Genomic DNA, 25123 nt, shown 5'->3' with positions numbered 1-25123 from the left:
GATACAATAAAAGTCAACACAGCTCCCAAACCATTCAATTACACCCCTAAATAAACAGGATATAAAAAAGAACAAAACACGCTTATGATTCAGCTGAGCGCTGAGAAATAGGAGAAATCATAGTAAGAAGCCCCAGAAAGCTGCTCAGAGGGGGGCTGTGGGGAACACCCGGCCCTCCTGTGTCCATGCCCAGGTCGGCCCCAGTGGTGAGGCCTCCCCTGCATCCCAGCTCTGTGGGCCCCTGGCCTCCAACTCTCAGGGGTTTAATGAGCTGAGCAGTCATGGGTCTATGACAGGCGTCCTCAGGGACCTGCTCCAGCAACAAGGAAGCACAGCTCTTCTGTGCCCTCGTGACGGGAAACACACACCGCTGAGCCATATAAAAGCCCGACTACCCTGAGCAGCTCACACAACCTCACAACCACTCCCTCACACTCACACACTCACACCCTCCTCCAGACTCTGCCCCACCATGGCCGCATCCACCCTCTCCATCTGCTCCAGCGACCTGAGCTACGACAGCCGCGTCTGCCTGCCCCGTTCCAGTGACTCTTGCACCGACTCCTCCTGGCAGGTGGACGACTGTCCAGAGAGCTGCTGTGAGCCCTCCTGCTGCGCCCCCAGCTGCTGCCAGCCCACCTGCTGTGTCCCCAGCTGCTGTGCCCTGGTCCCCACCCAGACTCTCATCTGCACCCCAGTGAGCTGCATGTCTAGCCCCTGCTGCCAGGTGACCTGTGGGCCCAGCCCCTGCCAATCAGCCTGCACCAGCTCCTGCATACCCTCATGCTGCCAGCCCTCCTGCTGCACCTCCTCCCCCTGCCAGCAGGCCTGCTGTGTGCCCGTCTGCTGCACACCTGTCTGCTGCAAGCCCCTGTGCTGTGTGCCCGTCTGCTCTGGGGCCACCCCCTGCCCAGCCCCCTCGTGCTGCCAGCCCACCCCCTGCCTCTCATCCTGCTGCAGACCCTCCTCTTGCATGTCTGTCATCTGCCGGCCCGTGTGCAGGCCTGCCTGCTGTGCCTCCTCCTGCTGTGGCCCTGCCTCCTCCTGCCAGCCCAGCTGCTGCCGCCCGTCCTCCTGCATGTCCCTGCTCTGCCGCCCTGCGTGCTCCCGCCCAGCCTGCTGCATCCCTACCTCGGCCCAGAAGTCCTGCTGCTGAGCAGGCATGACTCCCTCCCCTCCACCCCCCAGGGCCATTCTGGTACTATGGGAAACTTAGGAACTCCTGAGGTGCATGGACAGCCCTTCCTCCTCTCAGCCCAGGAGGATGGCCCAGGCCCACTGCCACACTCCGCCTGGGACCCCAGGGCTCAGGAGGGGTCCCTGTCCATAGTGCAAGCCTCAGTGGTCTCACCGCCTCAGAAGCTGCTTGGAAAACCTAATAAACTCACCTGCATTTAACCTTGATGGCACTTGGCTCTCTTTTGGCCATTTCTGTTCAAACTGCCAGCCAGTCTCCACAGAGGCCGGGCTTCTGCCCTCGCTGCCCTGCTAGACCCCAGCTGCAGGCGCCCTACTCTGGCCCTGCCTGTGCTGGCCTGGCCCCTGGCTCCCATCCCACAGGACCTGGGCCCAGCCAGGAATGGTGGCCTCGGTGTGGGCAGCCCCCTTCCCAGGAGCCCACCCGGCGGTCAGTCCTCAGGCCCTTGGCAGTGGCCAGTCCTGGCACAGTCACCACACTGCCCTGGGCATCTCCCTCAGAAGCCCCCTTACGGGGAGGCTCCCTGCAGAAGGGCCTGGCAAGACATGGGGTTCAGTGTCTCCCCCACGGAGATGCAGCAGCCCCTCTGCCAAGCCTGGAGGATTGGGGTTAGGCAAGACTGTGACCTGCCTCCCAAGCCCTCCAGCCCCACCTTCCTCCTCTCGTTGCTAAACCTGCCCCTCTCTGGAGCATTCTGCTGGGATCACACAGAACCCGAAGTCTCCTCCCACATAACAATGATAAATAAAGCCAGCTGTCCTCCCTCCTGCTGGGTGCTGCCTGCACCCCTGCAGAGGGCTGCCCCATTTCTCCCCTACTCACCCCTGCACCACACACCCTTCCCTTCCCCTCGCACACGGCGCCACTGCCCCTGCCAACAACTGCCGAGACCAGCCTCACTCTCGTCCCTTCTCCTGGGGCCCTGTCCCTGCAGAGCTTGGCCCTCAGCCCCGGGGGGTGTCCCTCCTGCCCCTTCACTCTCTGCCGGTCCTGTGCCCATCACCCGCCCACTTCCCTGGGGTATGAGGACTTGGCTCTTTCTCCTGACACACCCCCAGGGCCTCTCCCAGACTCAGGGCACTTACACTTTCAGACAGGAACTTCTTCCACGCTCACCTCTCCCAGTCCACCTACCCCTGCCTCAGAGGGGGACCCCCGCCCAGCCCTCTGGACTCTGCCCTCACTCCCCGCCCCTCACACACACATCCGGTCCTGCCATGAGCCCGAGGTGCTTCCCATTGGTCTTTGTTCCCCTGCTTGCTAGACGGACTCTGGGCAGCCCAGACAGGCCGGGTCCCAGCTCTCAGCACCCCAAGGCTGCCGCTGCCAGGATCTGGGGTGAGACCTCCCAGCAGAGCCGGTGTTTGGGGGCTCCCAGGGGCACGTGCACATTCTTCTCTAGAATGCATTTGGGAAGAAAATGAGCCTTTGTCCAGTAGGAGATGCCGATCCGGGAGAAAGATGATGGCGACTCTGAAAGGTTTGGGAGAAACTGCCATCCAGGGTCCCCCATCATCACAGCACAGCATGAGCGAAGGGAGTGCCGGCAGAGATGAGCGGCCCTGCGGGCTCCCACTGCGCTTGGCTGGGCAGAGCCTTTGTCTGTCCTGTGGCCCTGCCCTCACCGGAAGTTCCGAGCAGGAACAGCTAGGATGGGGGAGAGTCTGAGGAAGAGAAGTGGAGAGAACAGACCGCCTGGGGTGCTCCTTCCACCCAAAGCCACCAACCTCGCAAGCAGCAGCTGGGAGCTCATTTCAGCAGGCGGCTGCCTGGGAAAGACGTGTCTGGGCGGATGGACAAGGCCTCCTGCTCCATCAGAATGCTCTAGAAGCCCAGGAAGTCAGTGCTTCGAATCTTACTGTAGGGCGGGTAGTGTGAACTCACCACTGGACCTGAAGCCTCGCCCCCTGCTGTACCTGTTCTGGTCAAACCCACCTGCTGGCCCAGCAGCAGGATGCATCCCAGTCCTTCTAACGGCAATCGGAGTTGCCCCGCTAAGCGCGATGCTGCCATGTGGCCGATGAAAGCACAGGAAGGCCAGGGGCCTTGTGAAGCACCCAGTAAGCACCAAGCACTGAGCGTGTTTAATCCCCCACGGTCCTCACTGGTTTGGCTCAGTGGATAGAGCATCGGTCTATGGATTGAATAGTCCTGGGTTCCATTCCGGTCAAGGGCACACACCTCGGTGGCAGGTTCAATCCCTGGCCCTGGTCAGGGTGCGTGCAGGAGGCAACCAATCAATGTGTCTCTCTCACATCAATGCTTCTCTCTATCTTTCCCCCTCTCTTCCTCTCTCTCTAAAAAACAAAAATCAATGGATAAATATCCTCGGGTGAAGATTAACAAAAATCAATCAATCAATCAATCACACAATGGCCTGGGTACACTGGTGCCCCATCTTGTTGAAGAGGAAGTGGGGGCCCACAGTGACCTGCCAAGGTCAGACACACCAAATCAGGCAGTGAGCGTGAGGGGTGGGTGGAGCAGGAGAGAGACCACGTGGGGCAGGTGAGACATGGAGTGTTTGCAAAGAGTGCTGCCGCGGGCCAAGAACGTCCCCAAAGACAGCCTGGTCCGAACTCCACGCCTGTGGGTGTCACCTCTGAGGAAGGACCCTGCAGGCTGACCAGAGGCTGTTGGTTAAGTTAAGAATCTCGAGATGGGAGACAGCCCTGGGTCAGCCAGGTGGGCCCCCGGGGCCTCACACGTGTGCTTCACAGGGAGAGAGACTGCACTTCCTTCTCACACAGACAAGGAGGCGGACACAGAACCAGAGGCAGAGCTCAGAGCGCCGGCATCACGGCCAGACATGCCCGGAGCCTCAGCAGCTGGAAGCGGAGGGAAAGACACCCCTGGAGCCTCCTAGTGGGGGGGGTGGGGGGGGGCGGCTGCGACACCTGGGATCTCAGTTCAGGAAATGGCACAGGTGGTCTCCAGAGTCTGAGAGGACACATGTCGGTTGGTTAAAACCATCAAGTCTATGGTCAATTGTTACAGCCCCAGGACACAAAATCAAATGTAGTCAGCCTCGCTGAGCGTTGTGGAGAGATTCTGCAGTTTTAAGTGAAATGACAAATAACAAAGTCAACTTAACCACAGGCACTGAGACAAACAAGAGTTAAGTTCTCACGGCATCTCATCAACGTTATAATGAGAAATATCATTGCTGCAGGGCCTGCTGTATATGACAAATTTTGCATGATACATATAGCTTTCATACTTTGTTTTTAAAAAAATATATTTTTATTGATTTTTTACAGAGAGGAAGGGAGAGGGATAGAGAGCTAGAAACATCGATCAGCTGCCTCCTGCACACCTCCTACTGGGGATGTGCCCGCAACCAAGGTACATACCCTTGACTGGAATCGAACCTGCAACCCTTCAGTCAGCAGGCCAATGCTCTATCCACTGAGCCAAACTGGTCAGGGCTAGCTTTCACACTTTCTAAGGATTCTGGTTAAAATGTCATTGAGCCCAGCTGGTGTGGCTCAGTGGTGCAGAAATCTATGAACCAGGAGGTCACGATTCAACTCCCGGTTAGAGCACATGCCCAGGTTGTGGGCTCAGTCCTCAGTAGGAGGCATGAGGGACGCAGCCAATCAATGATTCTCTCTCATCATTGATGTTTCTATCTCTCTCTCCCTCTCCCTTCCTACATGTGTCTTGACCGCCCAGCCCTTGCCCACAGCATAACCCCGCCAGCCTGAACCGCAGCTGGAGGAGGAACAGCACAAAGCCACTCATCTCCAAGCTGCACCTGTCTATGAGGCCACAACCCGAGGCAGGGACAGCTGGCACCAACCGCAGGCAGAACTGGCCACAACCCTCCCCCTCCCTCCATCATCTACAGGAACTCGGTGACAATGCAAGAGAAAGGGGACCACATGCCCCAGAGACAGGCACTCCCATGAGGAGCCATTCCTGGGACCCAGAGTCCAAGTTACCCTCCCCCATCACCAGGTCCCTGCGATGAGCACTCAGCAGCCCACCCTCTGTCCACCTGCCTCAGCTCTACCCCAACCTGGTCTCTCAGGCCCACTCAGCAGGCTTGGTCAGGACTGGCCACCCAACCTCAAGCACAGGCAGGACTTTTACGAGCTGGCCAGCATCTCCTAAGAAAATAAACCGGCCCTAATGAGGGTTCCCCAGGAATAGACTCCAAACAGCAACAAGGAAGGGAGGCGTGGTGAGCTTCCTGCTGGGGCAACACATACACAGAGGAGGGGTATAAAAGCTGACAGCCCTGGGCACCTCACACACTCACACTCACACTCACACACCTACACCCTCCTCCCAGCTCGCCTCCAGCCCCACCGCCCCACCATGGCCACATCCGCCCTGTCTGTCTGCTCCAGCAACCTGAGCTATGGAAACCGCGCCTGCCTGCCCGGCTCCAGTGACTCTTGCACAGACTCCTCCTGGCAGGTGGACGACTGTCCAGAGAGCTGCTGCCAGCCCTCCTGCTGTGCCCCCAGCTGCTGCCAGCCCACCTGCTGTGTCCCCAGCTGCTGCCAACCCACCTGCTGTGTCCCCAGCTGCTGCCAGCCCACCTGCTGTGTCCCCAGCTGCTGCCAACCCACCTGTTGTGTCCCCAGCTGTTGTGCCCCAGCCCCCTGCCTGACCCTTGTCTGCACCCCAGTGAGCTGCATGTCTAGCCCTTGCTGCCAGGTGACCTGTGAATCCAGCCCTTGCCAATCAGCCTGCACCAACTACTGCACACCCTCATGCTGCCAGCAGTCTAGCTGCCAGCCCTCCTGCTGCACCTCCTCCCCCTGCCAGCCGGCCTGCTGCACACCCGTCTGCTGCACACCTGTCTGCTGCAAGCCCCTGTGCTGTGTGCCTGTCTGCTCTGGGGCCCCCTCGTGCTGCCAGCCCACCACCTGCACCTCATCCTGCTGCAGACCCTCCTCTTGCATGTCTGTCATCTGCCGGCCCGTGTGCAGGCCTGCCTGCTGCGTGCCCACCTCCTCCTGCTGTGGCCCCACCTCCTCCTGCCAGCCCAGCTGCTGCCGCCCGTCCTCCTGCATGTCCCTGCTCTGCCGCCCCCTGTGCTCCCGGCCGGCCTGCTGCATCCCTGCCTCAGCCCAGAAGTCCTGCTGCTGAGTGAGCACACCCCCCAGGCCAGCCCCCACTCTCTCACACTGCCTTCAGGATTTAACCCAGCACGTGCACTGGGACGTGTCTCAGCATGAACGCTCGCTACCCTCAGGCCCCAACAACCAGGCCGAGCCTGTCTGCAGCCTCCACATCAGGCCCCGATGAAGCTGAGATGACGCTCCCCATTACTGGGGGTCCCAGGCTGTTTCTGACAGACATGGCTCCTGGCCTTTCTCCCGTAGCCTTACTGAGGCCCCTGCCTGGTCTCGACCCCGGCACCCCAGCTGCCGTTTGCCCTCCCCTCTTCATACACGTGTCTTGAGCTGAGTGAATAAACTTGCCGTCCTGGCTACTGTTGTCCTCTCTCTGGGCCTAGCTGTGGGTTTTGTCCAGCTTTCCAGGTTAACAGAACCCTGGCTTCTGCATCTTCAGACACAAGACACAGCTTGGGAGCGTTTCCGACAATGTTGTCTGAGGCCCACCCAGGGCGGTCCCCGGCCCGCACTCCTGTGTCTGCACCTCTGGGCAGCTCTGGGTGGCTGTGCTACATGTCTGGGATTCAAATGGCCAGCAGCCCCCTGGACAGCAGGCCCTTGGCGGGAGGACCCTGTTGTCCCTCCCTGATCAGTGTGAGGACCCCAGGGGGCAGGGCCTAAGCTGGCTTCTGGGCCAGGAGGCTGTGGGACCAGGACATTCCTGGGCCAGAGCTGACACAGAGGGTTTCTACAGACAAGCAAATGCCTGCGTCTGTCCCTCCACCTCCCCTTGAACATCCTCATTTCATTCAAATGCCCCAAACCCACCTGACGGTGCCTGCACAGGCCAACGGCCACATCCTTCCCCAGCCCCAGGTCCAGTGGGTGTGGCAGCGGCCACGGGGACCCGTGCCCTAAGTCCAGCCTGAGTGTGGCAGAGGTCAGAGGGGAAAGCCAGAGGGGAGGCGATTCAAGGGCTCACATCTGGGGTCCAGGCCTGCTGCCTTTGGAGGGTTTTCCCTCCTTGCCAGTCTGGTTGGGGGCCCCACATTTCCCAAACTTCCCAAGCCCAGCCCTCACTCCTGGACAGAGCAACTTCCTAACTGAGGTCCCCCTGCCTCCATACTCCAGCCAATGCCACCTCCTCTCTCTTGACCCTCCCTTGCTATTGACATGACACCCTGTCCCACCGAGGAGGCCAAGAAACCCAGCAAAGCACTCTTCAAAGGCAGGTCAACGTGAGCGCCCCCACCCTCAGAGCAGGTTTAAGAGATCATCTGACCCTCACGTACTCTCCCCCCGAGGACCTGGTCCAGACCCCCTGCTCTGGGCTGGCTTTTCCAGAGTCACCCACACAAAGTGGGGGTCCTCAGGGGACCTGCCAGTGGAACGAGACTTGGATGGCATGGATTCATGCAGACCAGTGCCCACCGTCCTTCCTCCTACATTCTGAGGCTGCTTCCCCTGGGGGACCTTGCCCTGCCCGCCCCCACCACTCTCCTGGGGGAACTCTGCCCCACCCCCATGGGAGCCTACTATGAAAGGGCTGGTAAGAAATCAATTACCCAGCTGTTATGGGGCCAGAAAATTCCCTGGACTTCTGTCCACTGTAGCCTTTAGCAGCCTCCCTCTGGACAACTTCATCTGCAACCCCTCCCCCCACCGGAGACCATGAACTGGGGACCCCAACCTCCTGTGGGCCTGGACCTCTCTGGGCACTGGAAATCCCTAAGACACTTCCTAGAAACAGGTATCCTATATAATAAAAGCCTAATATGCTAAGTGTCTGACCGTTCATCTGACCGTCATTCAACTGTTCGACCAGTTGCTATGATGTGTACTGACCACCAGGGGGCAGACTCTCTGACAGGTAGGTTAGCTTGCTGCTGGGGTCCAGCTGAATGGGACTAAGCAAGTAGGCCAGACATGCCCTGGAGCCCTCCCGCGGTCCCTCCCCGGCCCCAATCGATCGTGCACCCTCTCACAATACAGGAACCCTCGAGGGGATGTCAGAGAGCCGGTTTCAGCCAGATCCCTGCAGGCCAGGCCGAGGGACCCCACCGGTGCATGAATCCGAGCACGAGGCCTCTAGTCTATAATAATAAAAGTGTAATATGCTAATTAGGCTGGTCGTCCTCCCAGATGACCTTCCAGATGAAGCCAGGGCTGGAGGGAAGCCTGGGTCCTGGGTGCCAGAGGGAAGCGGTGCCAGCAGCCGGGGGAAGGAAGGCCTACTCTTGCATGGATTTTGTTCATCGGGCCTCTAGCCTAAATATAATACTCTAGATTGCAAGGGGAGACAATTGATTGAAAATACAGTTACCAAAATATTTTTTTTGTTGTTAATCCTCACCCAAGGATATTTTTCCATTGATTTTTAGAGAGAGAGTGAGAGGGAAAGGGGAGAGACAGAGAGAAACATGATGTGAGAGAGACACACCAATTGGTTGCCTCCCAGACACATCCCAGCCAGGACCTGGGCTCCAGCCTGTAATGCGGTAAGTACAGGCCTGCCCTCGACGGGAATCAAACCTGGCACATCCGTCCCCAGGGCCACCGATGCTCTCTCCACAGAGCGAAATCCACTAGGACCCAAAATATTTTAAAACAAGTATGCAGTGAGGTGGCCTCTTCATTAAGGTATTAGCCAACAAGAGGAAAGGCGGCCTCGTGAGGATGGGGGACAGATGTCCCCCCAAATCTACCACAGGATGCGGGTGACAGTCCCAGGGGCCGCCACCACGGCGCACACCCGCACATCCCTGCAGGGCTGCTGCTGGGTTGGAGTCGTGACGACAAAGGTGCAGTAGCTCCCACCCAAGTTCACGGCCCTGAATTCCATGCCTCACCCCGCGCCCCGGTGGAGCCCAGAGTCCGGAAAGCCAGAAGCCGCCCTGACAACAGGCAGAAACAGTGGCCAGAGAAGCCGCCGCCTGGGCGCTGCTCTGCTCTGCTCTGCGGGACGCCGGCCGCGGCCTGTCCCCCCCACTGGTGCCCCTGGGGTGCCCCCAGTCCCGACCCCCGCATGCGCGACACGCAGATTCCCACGGAAGGTGATACCGGCGCAGGGGTCCCCGAGCGCCGCCCCGCAGCGTTTCCACCGGCTGCGCACTCGCCGCGCCAGGTGGGGCTGTGGAGCTGCAGCCGAGCCCGAGCCCGAGCCCGGGAGGCCCCTCACCCCCCCTAACGTCAGGGCGCCGTTCAAGCTGCTGGAGGAAGAGAGTGAAACGAATTTCATCTCCTGGGTGGATACGCTCCGGGTGTTTCTCCGCGGCGCGCGCGTGCACATTCACACGCACATTCACACGCACATTCGCACGCACACACCGCCTGCCCCTCTGAGTAGCACGACACCCTCCTGTCCCCTTGCTCCCCTCGGACCCAGCCCTGCCCGCAGACCGGACCGGACCGTGGGCCACCTCCACCCCACCCTCCCCCGCCCAAGGGGGGCAGCTCCCGCCTCCAGGTCGCCTCGCCTCCCCCTTCCGTCGCCAGCGACCCAGCCGGCAGCGGAGGGGGCTCCCGGGCTGCATGCCGACCCTGGAGTCACCTGGGCAGCGAGGTTGGCATCCCCTGCCCACCACCACCACCGCCATCACCAATGGCAGGTAAGTACGCCTGGCATTGCCTGAGATGCTCCTTAGGTTGGATTCTTCCGAGGACCCCCCCACCCCCAAGTTTCTCCACCGCAGGGCAAAAGGCTAACAGAGTCACCGGGAGGGAAGGGAGGGGCTCTAACGGCCAGAGCCCGCATTGGGGTGCTCCTGCAGTCGGAGATGCGGGGTTGGGGAGCGGAGGGTGACAGCCAAGCATCCTGTCCCGTCTTCCTCCTCCCCGCTCCCCCCAAGACTTGGATGAGAAGGGTAGGGGGCGCCTCCTGCCCCAACACCGAGTTCTCTAAGCCTGGGGCTCAGAATCCACCTGGGAGGATGGGGCGCGGGAGGGGGTGCAGAGGGGAGGGGAAATGGGGTGGTCCATCAGGAAACCGGCCCAGACCCGAAGCATGCGCCTTTACTGTGGAAAAAGACTGGGGAAATCCATGATTTACTTTTAAAGATCGAAACCACAGAGTCAGTGGTTCTGATCTTTACGAGGTTCCATTAGAAAAAATGAATATTCTTTGTTTCCTGATTTCTGTGCAGACAAAAAAAAAAAAATTAAAAAATACCCCTGTCCTAACAGCTGAGAATTTTTTAAAGGAAAACAGGCGTCAGGGTGACGGAGTGCCCTGGTGTAAGGCGTGGCCTCCTCTGTGCTCGGGGGAGAAGGGGATGGGTGTCCCTCAGACTTGTGTTTGGAGAGACAAGGGTGAGGGGTGTGCTGGGTCCCCTCCAGAGTGCAGGTCGCTGAACCTGTCCTGACGGGGCAGGGGTTGTCATACATTTAGTGTCACGTCTGAACTTTTGCTGAAAGTGACATACGTGAAAAGCGTCAGCGCTACAGGTATTGGGACTGGCTTGTCCCTAATTGCCAGCCACTCCGGGGCCCAGTGGAATTGTCAGCCTCCTCCTCCTCCACAGCCTCCGGCCTCCGGCCTCCGGGGCCTCCAGTGGGGCCTGGGGCTGCTGCTCAGATTCCCAGGGGCCGGTGGGCACCGCACAAAGGACAGCGGACCAGGAGAAAGAAGCAACCGGCTCCTTAACTGCAAAAGGCTAAAACTCCGTGGATGTGAGCCACCAGCAGGGGCGTCTCCCAGGAATGGGTTCCAGGGGCCTCTCAGCAAAGGGCCAGAACTCACACCTGGAATCACCCACTGAAGCACCACCACCCCACAGAGCTCCTGGAAGAGAAGTCCAAGGACAAAGAGCCTGAAAGGATTCGGCGCTCCCCTCCCTGCTTACTGCCCCAGCTGCAAAGGGGCCAAATGCCCACTGCCTCCCAGCCAGCTGGCTTTCCATTGCAAATCTGTTCCCAGCCTTTCCTGGTACTTCTCCGTCTCCAAGGATGCAGGGCACGCCAGGTCTGACCACTCTACCCGCTCCTGCATTCCGCCCACCTTGGGGTCCCTGCCCAAAGCCTCGGCCATGTGGCTCCTCTGGGTTCTCCTGGCCTCCTGCCCAGGGGGGGCACAGCTGTTTGCTCTGCACAGCTGCAGTTCGATGGAGGTGTAAGTCCCTAGCCCTTGGGACGCACTGCCTTCTGCTGTGACCCAGCGGCAGGCACAGCTGCCGTCCTTGCCTAGGTATTAAACAAATGAAGGAGGGAAGGAGGGGGCTCATGGAAGGGTGCCATGTGGATTAGGCCCTGAGTCCTGGGTGAGGACCCACCTCTGACTGGTCCCAGGTGACAGACGACACTCACACAACACAGAAGGCGGGACACGCTTCTCCTGACTTCCCATCCCCATCAGACACCCCACTTTACCCCTTTCCCTGCCCGGCTCCCCTAAGCCTGTCAGTGACCCCGATGCATTGGGTCAAGCTGTTCCCACAGAATTTTCCACCTTGGCCTCCTGCCTGGTTGGGACAAGCTGAGCTGGGATGGACAATAGGGACTTTCCACAAGCACCACCCGGCCCCCACCCATGACCGCTGCCCCTTCCCTGATGGAGAGCCCCCCCTAGAACATGCCCACCCAGGTGTCTCCCCGAAGGACACCCACACATATGTCATGCAGCTGGAACCACGGGCCTTTTATAGGAGCTGAGTGGATCTTCGCAATCCCTATTTCAACTTTTCTATCCCAAGGCAACTGGCCCCTGCTGAGGGGTCCAGCCTCAGAGGGCACAGGCTGGCTCCAAGGGTCAGAGAGGCCAATAGCACGAAAGGCATCTTGGCCCAGAATCCTGCCGGCCACACTCAACCCAGGGAGCCCACCCAACACACCCCAGGCCGCCCGGAGCCCCCTCCCATCCTGAGGCCAGTCCAGTGGCTGCACCTCCCACCTGGCCCCTGGCCCCTGGACCCCGGTGGCTTATTCATGCTGACCACCTGCTTGGCTGAGACTGAGACTTGACCACCAGACAAACTGTGCGGCAGGGCCAGCCAGTCCCCAGGCCCCACCCCTCTGCAGAGGGTCCCAGCCACACCGCCTTCCCGCAGGAGGTGTCCCTAGCCATGAGCTTGCCCGAGAAGGGCCTGGTGATCTGCTGCTGGTCAGTGTGCTAATCAGTTAGAGAGCTGCTGGTCAGTCCACACCTGAATGGTCCTGGCCAGTTTCCCAGCGACCCCTGCCCAGACCCCATGCCCACTTTAGCTGGGACACAGCTCCTGCAGTCCCAACCCTACGAAAGCCAGCTGAAGTGGCCTGCTTCCTGTCCAGACAAGGCCCTCCCTCCCCACCCCTGGCCTCCTGCACCGCCCCTCCCCGTACCTCCTGAAGCCATACAGACACCAAGTCCCTCTGAGCCATAATCCCCTGTTCTCCCAACTCCTGGGCCACTCCAGCCTCCGCATTTGCCCAGTCTTTGTAAGGTGCGTTTCTCTCCCCTCTGCTGCCCCACTGCCCGGGGACACCTGAGAATCCTAGCCTGGAGGCCTCCCACAGCCCTGCAGTGGCCTGAATTGCAACCTCATACTAGGGAGAAAGAGTGACCAGGACAGAGCGATGGCACAGTGGTGGCAAGCAAAGCGGCCCCCTCCCAGCCAGCACCCTCCTGAGAGGGGAGCGCACACGCGAAAGCCGTTACCGCTGTCCTGTGACCTGCACGTCAGCCGCCAGCCACCACTCCAACCTGGACACAGTCGGGGCCAGGACTTCAAATCCCGGCCACCGCCGCCGCGGCCCCGGCATCTCCCATACACGCAATGACAGGTCCATGAACAAAGCCCAAAGGGAAGTGAAGTCCAGCCCCTACACATACACACACAACCCTGCAGCGTAACTCGTGTGCTTTGCAAAACTGAATGCAATCAAAGTGGTGTTTTTAACTCTCTGAGCTCCCGACTCGCCTTTATGCAAGTGTCTTGGGAGTGTTCCAAATGTAGTTCAATATGACTTACGTGACTTTTATCTTTCCTCTCTCGATGGTGGTATTTAGAACTGGGTCATCTTTTAACTATTTGCAATGTACCTTCAGGGGAGAGGGGGCGGCTTTATAAATAACCTTTATTATTATGCAGGTTGATTCTGTTCCCAGCGCTGAAGGGAACGTGAAGGTACATGTCAGTGACTCATCCCCACCGGGACACTGCCGCGAACTCAGGACGGCACGGGGTCCTTTGGGGGCTGCTGGGACCCCGCGTGCTGCTCCCTGTGCCAGGGAGGGAGTTGGGCCTTCAGTCACGTGAAGCCCGGGGATTTCTCACAGGCTGACCTGGCTCCTGTATGATTTTCAAATCTGGTGCCCAAGACAGTAAAGGGGCAGGTGCAGCACCCTACTCAGGCGCCCCTACACCCCACTCAGTGGCTGCCCCAGCACCCCACGGGCTGCTCACCTCCCACTCGGGGGCCCTGGCTGTTCAGGGTGGGGGCTGGGGGCTGTAATAGACACCCCCACCCACGTCAGTCATGCTCCAACTTAGATCATCATCGGGCATCTCCTGGTCTCATCATTGGGAACCAGATGCCATCAGAGCAAAGAGCCATGACATGGAGGGGCTTCGCTGACTCCAGGGAACCAGGGATGAATAATTTTCAAATAAAACCAGAACCCACAGCAACCCCTCTCGGTGACTCCCTGTGACACCCACATCGCCACGGTCGAGAGGCCACACGTGCCTACATCACTTGCTCAGGGTCCAACAACCGACTTTTTGGCTACCAGGCCTCATTTCCCTGTTACTTTGCTTTGTTTCATTATTAATTTTTTAATCTCTTGGTAGATAATCCAGGAAGGTCTGATGGTGTCATGGTTATTAGCAAGTCCACTCGGCCTTTCTGAAAAGAAGGGAGCATAATTTGCCGCCCCCCCCTCCCGTTTTGCCCACCTGGCCGCCCTGGTGAGCTGGCCAGTGGAGCCCCTCTCTGATGGACACCACCCCAGAAGGTGTGTTTGGGGCTGTTCCCATCTGCCTCACTTCTCGTGGGACAGAACTACCAGACTGGGTGGGGGGGCGGCCTGCGCGTTGCCAAGTGCAGCCCTGGGCTCCCCACCTCCTTCGAGGGCTTCATTCCTAAAGCAGGTGTAAGTAAGGCCCTTCCCCAGGAGGGCGAGCAGGTAAATACATGTGAAGGGCCTCCGATGGCGGCTGCTTCACTCTTTGAACCAAGTCCCCACCCTGTTAGCAGTTAAAGACCGAGTTTCTATTGTGATTGCCTCCCTGCTTCCTTTCATCTTCTCCACCTCTGCCCGGCCCACCCCTACCTGTCCGAGGGCACCTGGGACCTTGAATCGCGTTAGGAAGTGGCATTGAGTGCATAGCAACCCCCTCCCGGCTCCCAGGGCAGCAGCCCCCTTACCTGTGCAGGGCTCCCATCGCCGGCCACCTCGGCCTGGAGTCACCAGGGGCAGGAGCACAACACACAGCGTCAGCAGGATAGACATGAGGGGTCTGGGTCCCAAGCTCCATCCAGGGCGCGCACCTGGCCCGAGGGGAGGCAGCTGCTCCTCAGACGCCTGGGTCAGCCCTTGCACGGGGCCCCTGGCAGTCACTGGGATGGCCACATGCCAGGGCCTGCGGCAGGGACAGAGGTGGCCCTGGCGGCAGCCCGCGTCTAGCCGCTCTGCTGGGAGGCAGGTGGTGCTGGCAGGTCGGGCTGCAGCCGCCCGCGTCTATCTCCTCATTTCCGCATGGGCTCGGGTCCTGCGGTGCAGGTGACAGCTGATAACATCTCCGCACGGGCCTCGATTAGTCATTGGCAAAGCACATTTTTCCCAAAGGAAAGACAGAAATAGATCGTCCAGGGGAGAGCGGAGAGCAAACCAGAAAAACTCAGAGAACCAGTTTTCCTCGCAGAAAACAGCAGGTAGAGCTCCGCTGACAGCCTCTGGGACTGAGCTCGGCCACCAGCTGGGGGGGTGCCCCAGCAGATCCCCGAGGGCGCTGGCTGGGCTCCGCTGCAGGTGCCCCACTGTGCTGGGGTCCGAAGACAGGCCCCCACGCTCTCCCGGGGCCCAGCCCCAGGTGCCCGCGCTCTGCTGGGTCCCCCGGTGGCAGCGGCAGGTCCCCAGTCTCGGCAGTGGACGTCCCCCTTTTATCTGGTGCCCGGCCCTCCGGAGGGTGTGTGGGTTTGTCAACTGTTGGGTTTCAGGAATTTCCCTCCGGAGGGAAGTCAGTCCTTCAAGGGAACAGCTAATGAGAAGAGAGTCGCCCGGGGGAGGGGAGTGTGCACGTGCGTGTGCAGCGGGTGGTTCGCATCTTCAAGGCCCAGGGTCACTCCAGTCTGACCTCTCCAAACCGCAGCTGACGTGAGGTGCCGCTCCAGGCGGACGGCCGTTAAGTGTGGCTGGTCTTTACAAAGCAGCCTGCCCGCCTGCCCCTCCCAACGGCTCAGGGACAGCCTGGGAGGGAGTTCCCAGCGGTTGGCAAGGGGCTTATGCCCTTGTAGGAGACCCCTGGCATCCCAGTCCCACACTGGCAGCAGCCCCTGGGTCAGTGGGACCCCTCTCAGTGGCCCCTGAAATGCAGGGTTGCAGTGTGAGCCCCAAGTGCCCCTGGGGAACCCCAGCTCCAGGTCTGGGCAGAGGCTGCTCAGGACACAGGTGTTTGTGAAAAGCACACACCCGAGGTTGGGGCTTGCTGGAGGGTGGAGACAGAGGCAGCGACCAGGAGAGAGACAGGCAGGGAGGGAGGGGAGGGAAGGAGTGTTGGGCTCTTTCCATAAAGCAACCTCTGTGCCTGGAGAGTCAGTCTCTCTCTCTCTCTCTCTCTCTCTCTCTCTCTCTCTTTCTCTCTCTCTTTCTCTCTCTGTCAATATACAGATAGATGATAGACGTGTGTGTGTGTGTGTGTGTGTGTGTGTGTGTCTATCTCTTAGTATCTGTTGAATATATATAGATATATACACACACACACATACACATATATATACATATACATATACACATATTTATACACATATCTATACACATATCTATATCTATATCTATATCTATATCTATATCTATATCTATATCTATATCTGTATCTATATATTCAACAGATACTAAGAGACAGTTTTCGTCCTGGTCATATGGTCATACGGTCTCAGTTTACTGGGGTTGCATGTGAAGAGAACCTGGAAGTGGCTCTTATTACACAGAACCCCATTCCCAGCCCCAGGTGAACCCCTCCGCCCCAGGACCCGCAGGCCTGGCCGGCACACAGTGTGGGGACAAAGGCTTTCTGACCCTCTGGATCTTAGGAGCTATGAACCTCACACTCCCAGTAACCGTCATTAGAACCATTATCTGATCAAAGGAAGGACATAGCCCCCCAGATGTGAAAGGCTGATCTTTGGGGAAAAGGCAGCTGTGCAAACTGGATAATCGAGCTTTCCTCTTCTTTCCCAATTGAGAACTTTGGGGGTCACAGTGGCTCTGGGTGGGGCAGGAGCAGGTCAGGAGGGCAGGGGACTCCCCACAGGATGGGAGATGTCACTTGTGCAGGCCATAAACCCAGGCCCCGTCACTGTGACTCCTGTCAACCTCACCAGGTGACCCTTGACCTCTGGTTCCAAGTCTCTCACTAACCTTTAATTAGTTGATAAAAATGAGATCATGTGTCATCTTTTAACAACCAGATTTGAAGCATCAGAACTGTGGTGCCTTGAACCCTCCCAGGAAAGGTTTCCTCTGTTACATCCGACCCAGTAATGCCAGTAATGCTCTTGATGACAAACGGGGTAATTAGTGGGATCTCGTTCCTATTTTAAAATGCTAACGTACGTGCCTGCACGCAGAAAAGTGCTCAGAATTGCCTTCTCTAGACTGGGCCCCGTATGGCCCTGGACAAGTCACTTAATTTGCAGGCTCTGTGCCTGGTCGGGGGACCTGCATGGGAGGGAGAGCCTGCAAATTAAGTGATGGGTGCAACCTACATACAGCAGCATTTCTGCAGACACATTGCCAGCACGCGGGCTCTGAGATGCCCAGTGAGAACAGGGGACTCGGTGTGGGATTCCTCCAGGTCTCCTCCCTGGGGACACACCAGCACAGCCACTCGATGAGGGTTCTGAGGCCCTGGCAACAAAGAATGCGCTTCAGGTCTCCTGCCCGTTTTCTCCACGCTGCATTCACTGCCCCGTGCCACACACTGAGGTCCCAGGAACCCACCGGACCAGCCCAGGTGTAAAGAGCAGAGCGTGGCCCTGCCACAGTGTCACAGACCAGAGCTCCTGCCATGACTGTTCAGAACCTGCTCAGACCTTCCGCTGTCGGGCGTCCCCCCCAGGAAGCAGGCTGGCTACATCTCCTCTTGGGAGCCAGACACAGCCCCAAGAGCCCCCGAAATCAGGCCAGAAGACCAGCCCACCCTGGTCCGCCAGCTGCCTTCCCATGAGAAAATAGGAAATCTCCCAAGAATTTCCCCCAGCACGTCCTGTTGCCTCCGCTGAAGACCTCTGTCGCTCTCACCTCGTTCCGCTCACTGGTCGAGAGGAGAGGAGGGCCACGCCGACTCTGCTGGGACAGGCTATTGACCTACGTGGATGAGTCTGCACCACAGGCACTCGGTTAGGGCTTCCTTATGGCGCGACCCCTGAGAGCATCACCGTGTGGCCGAAGGTGGCCGTTCGTGTGTCCCCATCTCCTCGGGGGCTGTTCAGCATACCCCAGCCAGGGAATGAGGCTCTCTAGGAAAATGAGATGAAGTGACAGGTAAAGGAGAAATTTGAAATGATAACTCCATGTTACAAAAATAAGATGCTAAAGCCATGCAATCCCCCAGTTTGCGGTTATATGAAGTTAACTTGTCACTTATGTGGAATACTGGGGGGGAAATGTGACCACGGGTCTAGATAGACTAGAATAGGTAGCTGTGAACCAGGCTTGGACAGTGAGCAATGGCCACCTACCTAGGCTCCCACCTGGCACCGAGCGTGGGTCCATCGGTCGCTGACACTGGAGGGGCGCATGTGAGGAGACGCAGGTTAGATTTCCATTTTGAAAGTGATTTCGTGAGAGAGGTCTCGTGAGGTTATTGAATAAGAGAATAAGACTTGGTTTTTCCGGTCACCAAAAGATTTCCTCAGACCAGCGGGCCATTAACTCTTCATCTGCTGAACGGTTGCTGCAAATATTTCATCCCTATCACCTCTTTTTTGATGCTTTGGTTTAATTGCTTTTTTTTTTTTTAAAGGAATGCTTTTTGGTGCTTTTGTCTTTTGCCAGGTATTTTAAGCTTTTATTTAGTCAGTAACATTTTCTTAAGACCTATGGATCTTAAAATACAATTTTTAAATGTCTCCAGGGTCTTGTTGTGTTTATGTTTCGCTCTCCATTCCGTCTGGAGTGTGAGCATGAACGTGGGCAATGCGGTGAGTGGGACTCCGTCTCCAGAAGCTGTCGTGCACCGTTTATTAAATGCCTCCCCTTCCCCGCCACCTGGAAATGTCACATTTAGGATGGACTGGGGTCCAGTCCACTAACCTTTGTTTTAAAATCCTTTGGTCTCTTTCCTTTGCCAGCATATTATCTCAGTAACAGTCTTTATAGTAAGGGTTCATGTCTACAGATAAAGGACATATGCATCAGCCTTCCCTTTGCACAAATGTATTAGCAATTCTCACATATTCTCTCTTCCATGTGCACTTTAAAAATTATTGGTTCTCATCTTCACCTCCCAAACCAAAATCAAACAAACAATAAAAAACATCATAGGAATACCCATTGGCATGGAATAAGTTTGTAGATCACGTTCAGAATAATGAACATTTTTATGATACAACATCTTCTGACTCATAACACATATATCTGTTTATTTCCATCTTGAATTAAGTTCATCAAAAAAAAATTTTAGTGTTATTCCTGTAAATATCCTATAAACTTACTTATATACTACTAGAGGCCCGGTGCACGACATTCGTGCACTGGGGGGGAGGGGGTCCCTCAGTCCGGCCTGTGCCCTCTCACAGTCCAGGACCCCTCGGGGGATGCCTGCCTGCAAGCAAGCTTAAGCCAGCAGGCAGACATCCCCCAGGGGTCCTTAGCACTGCCACGGAGGTGGGAGAGGCTCCCGCCACCGCCGCTGTGCTCGCCAGCTGTGAGCCCAGCTTCTGGCTGAGCAGCACTCCCCCTGTGGGAGCGCACTGACCACCAGGGAGAAGCTCCTGCATTGAGCACCTGCCCCCTGGTGGTCAGTGTGTGTCATAGTGACCGGTCGTTCCGCCATTTGGTTGATTTGCATATTAAGGTTTTATTATAGAGGATGTTCTCATACAGTGTGTGAATGTGTGTGTTTCCAAGCTCTCTGTTCTGTTACACTTCTCCCTGTAACTCTGTCCATTACCGCACCATCAATTCTGGTGCCATGTTGTTAGGTGCTCCTGAGTTATTTCTTTCCTGGTTGGTACAGAACATTCCTCTTTATCCAAAAGGTCTTATATTTCTACAGGTTTGTTGAATGTGTTTTGCTGCTTTGGTTGTGGTGCCTTTTTCATTTGTATCATTACAAAAACTGCACCTTTGTCTTGCTGCCCAATGTTGGTGCTCTTTCTAACATGGGTGGATCACTCGATGCTGCAGAAATTGACTTGCTCCCTGAAGATAGCACAGCAATAAAAGATAAAGATGGACAGAGCCTGAGCCTCACACATGCACAAGGAGAGAGGAAGAGTGCTCAGCAAAGAGGTCTGAGGGTAGAGGGACTCGATCTGCCAGAGGCCTATACAGATGAACTGGTAGGAACTGGTAGAGTAAGATCCCAGTGCTGACCTAGAATTAAAGTGTTTAGGAGGTGGGGTAATACCAGGGTCTCTTCTTTCCCCTTAATGTGAATGCACTTCATCCAATCAGCTGAAGACCAGAAAAAGACAGGCTCCTTCAGGAGGGAGGAAATCGGCCTTCAGACTTGAGCTGCAATACCAGCTCTTCCCTGGGTCTCCAGCCTGCCAGCCCACCCTTCGGATTTTTGACTTCATGAACCTGCTAGCCTCCACAATCACTTGAGCCAATTCCTTCAAATATCTCTCCTGATACATAGATAGATGATAGGTAGGTAATAAATAGATGGATAGATAGATAGATGGATGGATAGAGATAGATAGGTAGGTAGATAGATAGAATATATAGATATATCCATATATGGCTATATCTCCTGTTGGTTCTATTTCTAGAACCCTGACTACTACAGCTAAGGCAGTTCTTCTTAAATCATGGTCCAAGGCGGAGGAAGTTGAGCTGAGAAAGTGAAGCAGTCTTGCTTTTAGTACTCCTATAAATTGGACTCCCATGTGATGTCACTTTAGGAGGAAAGATTATCCTAGATTAAATTTAAGTCTGGAAACCACTGTTCTGGGAATTTCAATGAGGGACTCATTTATGCGGGTGCCAGCAGTGGGATCTCTTCCAAACGAGCCCCTCTTTCCCCGAGCAGGTGATGCGTGCCCGAGGCATTGTGTGCCGTTTTCTGCACCCTTCGGTCCTATAATAACTTAGGTGTCTGAGTGTCTAAAGGTCTTTCGTATGGACTCACCCAGGCAAGCCCTGTCTGAGGGCTCAGCAATGGAGTCTTATTTGCGATTCAAGGAGGGCCCTGGGAGTTTTCCTTCAAAGGCTCTGGGCTCAGCCAGGTTTGCTCACAGTGGGTGTCACAGTGGTGTTTGGGGAGCAAATGTGGCCTGCGCTGAAGGAGGCCGTCCATCCCACAAAGGACAGCAGACTGACTCTCTATTTGCTACTTTTCTGAACACCAAAACCCTCTGCTGAAGGTCATCGCTGAGGCCTCACCCATGATGCTTTCTCATAGGAAAACAAATTGCGGGGGGCGGGGGGTAAGAAAGAAATATTTCCCTCATTTTCCAGCTTTGGATAGAGAGGAGGCTCCAGGGGGAGGCTGGGCCTGGGGGGAGGCTAGAAGAGGGAGAGAAATTGGAGGGGCAGGTGGGAGAGGGCAGGGCCAGAGGCATGAACCCTCATTTTCTCCCATAACTGGCCTTTAGCTTCATATACCAACAACTGCATTTGTGGAATCACTCGAGTTGGTCTTATTAGCTGGTTATAAAAAGAGGCCAAGTGGCCAAGCTGAGAGGGCTTGCTGCCTCGTGCTGTTCCTGAGCTCTGAAGGCAGGACGAGGGGTGTCGGGTACACGTGTGCCGCGGGGACAAATGGCGCTGCCTGGGCCTCGCACTGAGGCCGCCAGCCTGCTTCCTGTCCCTGGCTCGCCAAGCCTGTCATTTTCAGCTTGTGAGGGGCACCAGTCCCACCTCCAGGCAAAACCTATCCTTACCACACAGAGCATGTTCTTAAAATTCTTTACAGCTTAACCTACAGTAATCTTACCCCGATAAAAGCATAGGTTTTGCCTTCTGCTCCGAGCTGCATTGTAATTTCCCCAACAACCTGCTGAAAAGACCCAGGGAAACTTAGCAACCGGCAGCCGGCCTGGAGGGAAGCTGCAATTACCAGGGTGCGAGGCCTGCGGGCAGCAGCACCCACTTCAAAGGCGTGAGGGGCGGGCGCGGGCAGAGCTGTAATTAGCCAGGCCGCCGGGCACCAAAGCCCCGCGTGCGCACGCACAGCCGGCGGGAACAAAGGCGCCCAGTGTTTGATGTGAATCACCCAGGAGGAGGGTGTGCCCCTCTGCCCGGCACCCAGGACCCCCGCACAACGCACATCCTCTCTGGTCAGGCCCACCGTGGGCACCTGTGTAGGAAGAGGCCTGAAGAGCAGAGGCCACGCCCTCCCTGCAGAGGGGAAGCACTGGCTGGAGTGCCTCCCCAAGGGCCCACGTGAGGAGAAGGAAGCATGAGATTCCTGGTGGCCAACCACTGGCCACTTGCCCGATGGCCAGGCCCAGGCTGCTCGCTGGTGATGGCTGAGCTGGGAGAGGGGCACGCCCAGCAGAGGGTGAGGTCAGGTGTGGAATGACCTCACCCCCCAGGAGAGTGGGCCCCCCTCTCTGAGGACAGGGATCAGAGCTGGCATGTGCTTCTCCAGCAATGGGGGCAGAAGGGAAAACCTCAAGACAGGAGGAGGAGCTGGAGGGTTCTAGAAGGAGCCGAGCCCCTTGCAGGGAGGGGAGGGAGAAAAGCAGGAGGCAGGGAGAGGAGGGCCTGAGGCAATGGGAGGACTGTGTGCCACCAGAGGCCACGGGGCAGGGAGGGCTCAGGTCCCCATGTGAACCGTGCCTGACAAACGACCGTCCCTCCGAGTGTCTGTAGCCTAATATCCTCCTCTTACAAGGATGCCGGTCTTGGTGAATCAGGGCCCATTTCACCTCCATCTCACCTCCATCTCCTAAGACCCGTCTCCAAATACGGTCACACTCTGAGGGACTGGGGGTTAGGGCTTCAACTTAGCCCATAAAAACCACCATCCTAGAAGAGAGAGGTTAAGTCACCATTTATTTAAGACAAAAGCAAATACGTAAAAGCACATCTGGTATTAGTCCTTTTCTCGGTGTCAGGAATAACATTGGCAGCACGATAACTAAATATTCGCCTCCGCTGAGTGATGTCCTTGGTGGGGGGTGCGGAGGCGTGAGCGCGGCAGGCGCCGCGGTAAGCACGCTCCTTGCACTTTCCACACGTCAAATACAAGGAGTGTGTTGTGACTGGAACGACTGCGTTTTCTCAGCTGGAATTCTGGGATCACACTGAGTTTGGAGCACAGGTCCTCCCCGTGCGAGGGATACACTTCTGTGTGGCTCAACAAGCGTGCGCTCGTGTCTTATTTGTGTAATCTGTTAAAATAACAGTGACAGAAAGGCCATTGAGCATGTACAGCTTTATTCCCCGCTGACAGATTTGAGGGGCGCTGTCAGCCGAGAAGCCTTCTCCATAGTCTAGGACGGTCCTCGTCTCTTACAGCCTGCAAATAAATGACCTCACTTGGACACACAGGTGCTTTTAAAAATAACTTTATTTTTCTTATGACACAAGTAAAAGTCGGTTCGTTGTTGAAACCTCATCACATGCTGAAGACCAAAAGAAGGAAATGAAAATGATCCGTAACCCCACTGTCAGGTGATCGCTTAGCATCACGGAGCATGCAGCAAGAATCATATACTACAATATACTACATATGCGTCATCAGCATACAACCCACACTCTCCTGCCATCCCTTCTTACTGACAATATAGCTGGCGATGTGAGGCAGCTTGTAAACAGCTCCGGCCCCCGAGCAGGACACGCTGCTGTGCCCATTTCTATGGGGATCCAGAGAGGGGGGGCCCCCCTGGGTGCAGGAGGCCCAGCTCCTCCCGTGGGGCTGAGCAGAGCTGGCGCTGCAGTTCTGGGCGAGCCCGGGCCCCTGTGCATCCCTCTCCCTGGTCAGAGTCAAGCAGATGCTCCCTGCAACCCAGGGCCCGCACCTCCATCCACCTCCCCTGCAGCGGACAGGGCATTTCATCAAAGGGGCAGCGCCCATGGAAGCTGGCCTCCCTGCCAGGCCTCTGGACTGGGGGCCACCACCCACAGGTGAGAGGGAGGGCAAGACCCTTTGCCTTGCTGTTTCCATTTCCTGGTCCTACAACAGGAACGCCCGTGGTGGCCGCCCTGCCTGGCCGAGTGGATGCAGAGCAGGTGACCCGGGCCCTCTGTGGGCGGGTCTTCGCCCAGCTCTCTCCAGGGGACGGGAGAAGGAAATCACCACAAAGGACCAGGCTGACTCTGTCAGTACAAAGCGCAGCAGATACTTTCAGAGGCCACACAGCCCCTGGACGCTCACACCTTCATCCTGGAGTCCCCCAAGCAGGAAGCAGCCCACCGTCCGCCCCTCCCCGAGGCAGGGCACAGGCCGGTTCCCTGCGCCTGGCATGTGGAGGTCTCTCTCCATGCGGATTTATTGTCTCATGTGACAGTTCCTAACCTACACGCCAGGTGCAGGGCATGGCCCAGGCCTTCAGGACACACGTTTTTCTTGTACTTCCCTAGACTTGGAGTGGGAAGGAACGTGGCCAGACCGTGGATGGGCCCATGCAGCTCGGCAGACCTCTGAGGTTCATGCCTCTGGCCCTGCCCTCTCCCACCTGCCCCTCCAATTTCTCTCCCTCTTCTAGCCTCCCCCCAGGCCCAGCCTCCCCCTGGAGCCTCCTCTCTATCCAAAGCTGGAACCCTTCCTGCTGCCTGGCCTCCCTCGCCTGCTCCCAACCCTGACCCCGTTGTGCAGTGCTGGGACAGGATCCTGGGGTCTCCAGGCCCCAGCCCCAGAGGCAGATGCCTGGGAGCTGCTCCAGGAACCGACAAGATGCCATCAGGGAAAGCGGCAGCTCCTGAGCAAAAGGGTTGGGGACAGGGCCGGGGGGGCGGGGGGGGGCAGGCACTCGGTGCAGCGGGGGCAGCAGGGACAGGGAAGGGACAAGCAGGGGCTTCACTGTCTCGGCCGCCCTGTGCACGGCCCAGCGTGGGCTCCCTGGTCCTGGAGGGGCCTTAGCGGTGGTTCCTTCTCCGACTTCTCAATGTGAAGAGCTCACGTCCCAGGGCGGCAGGTGAGTGCTCGTGAGAACGGGGCCCAGGAACTCTGTGAGGCCCAGTGAACCTGCGTGAGGCCCACTGACGATGTCACTGAAGTTATCTGACAGACAGGACGTTAGGGTGCAGTCTGAAGGGGTGCTCTGGGTCAGATGAAGAGTGGGGGGATGGTCTTCGAGGGTGTCCAGGGCTCCAGCAACTCCTGCCCAGCCAGCCTGGCTGAGCAAACGCCCATTCCGGGCCCCACGGCTCCCATCTACCACGCAGAAGCCCTTACCCCCACTCCCTGGAGGCAGGAAAGCGATGCTGTGTTTGGGCTCAGAGCCAAAGCGAAAGCAGGGCAGAACCTGTGGAGGATTTTCCCACTTGAGACACCTCCGCTCGGCTGTTAGCTGGTTCAAAGCTGCAAAGTTGAAGTCCGCA

At 57.3% G+C, this 25123-nt stretch overlaps 2 protein-coding genes across 3 annotated transcripts in view; one reads left to right on the top strand and one right to left on the bottom strand.

The window, feature by feature from the left end:
* The window catches only part of TSPEAR (thrombospondin type laminin G domain and EAR repeats), a 131660-nt gene extending 116968 nt beyond the window's left edge, over nt 1–14692 (bottom strand). Inside the window, exon 1 of the mRNA XM_070407070.1 lies at nt 14611–14692. The gene's annotated coding sequence lies outside the window, so the exon portion shown is untranslated. The remainder of the gene's footprint in view (nt 1–14610) is intronic.
* Nucleotides 473–6301, top strand: LOC139002315 (keratin-associated protein 10-3-like). 2 transcript variants are annotated; one of them, XM_070403666.1, is made up of 3 exons: nt 5522–5561; nt 5610–5682; nt 5794–6301. In XM_070403666.1, exons 1-3 carry the CDS (start codon nt 5522–5524, stop codon nt 6299–6301), a joined length of 621 nt encoding a protein of 206 aa, XP_070259767.1. The 2 variants fall into 2 exon arrangements, with proteins under 2 accessions (XP_070259766.1, XP_070259767.1); XM_070403665.1 differs by lacking the exons at nt 5522–5561; nt 5610–5682 and adding an exon at nt 473–921 and having other exon boundaries at nt 5704–6301.
* Nucleotides 14693–25123: the final 10431 nt, after the last annotated feature.

This window comes from Myotis yumanensis, unplaced genomic scaffold (genome assembly GCF_028538775.1).
Source record: "Myotis yumanensis isolate MYYU_CA2020_CCGP unplaced genomic scaffold, mMyoYum1.0.hap1 SCAF_2, whole genome shotgun sequence".
Taxonomy (NCBI): domain Eukaryota; kingdom Metazoa; phylum Chordata; class Mammalia; order Chiroptera; family Vespertilionidae; genus Myotis; species Myotis yumanensis.
The sequence above is the reverse complement of the archived record's forward strand: the minus strand, read 5'-3'. Positions and strand labels throughout refer to the sequence as shown.

Excerpts from the sequence above, each read along its gene's own strand:
- LOC139002315 (XM_070403665.1), top strand. The coding sequence starts at position 473 with ATGGCCGCATCCACCCTCTCCATCTGCTCCAGCGACCTGAGCTACGAC. Across the intron at positions 922-5,703 it reads ACCCCCTGCCCAGCCCCCTC|CTGCTGCCAACCCACCTGCT; the intron begins GTGCTGCCAGCC and ends CTGTGTCCCCAG.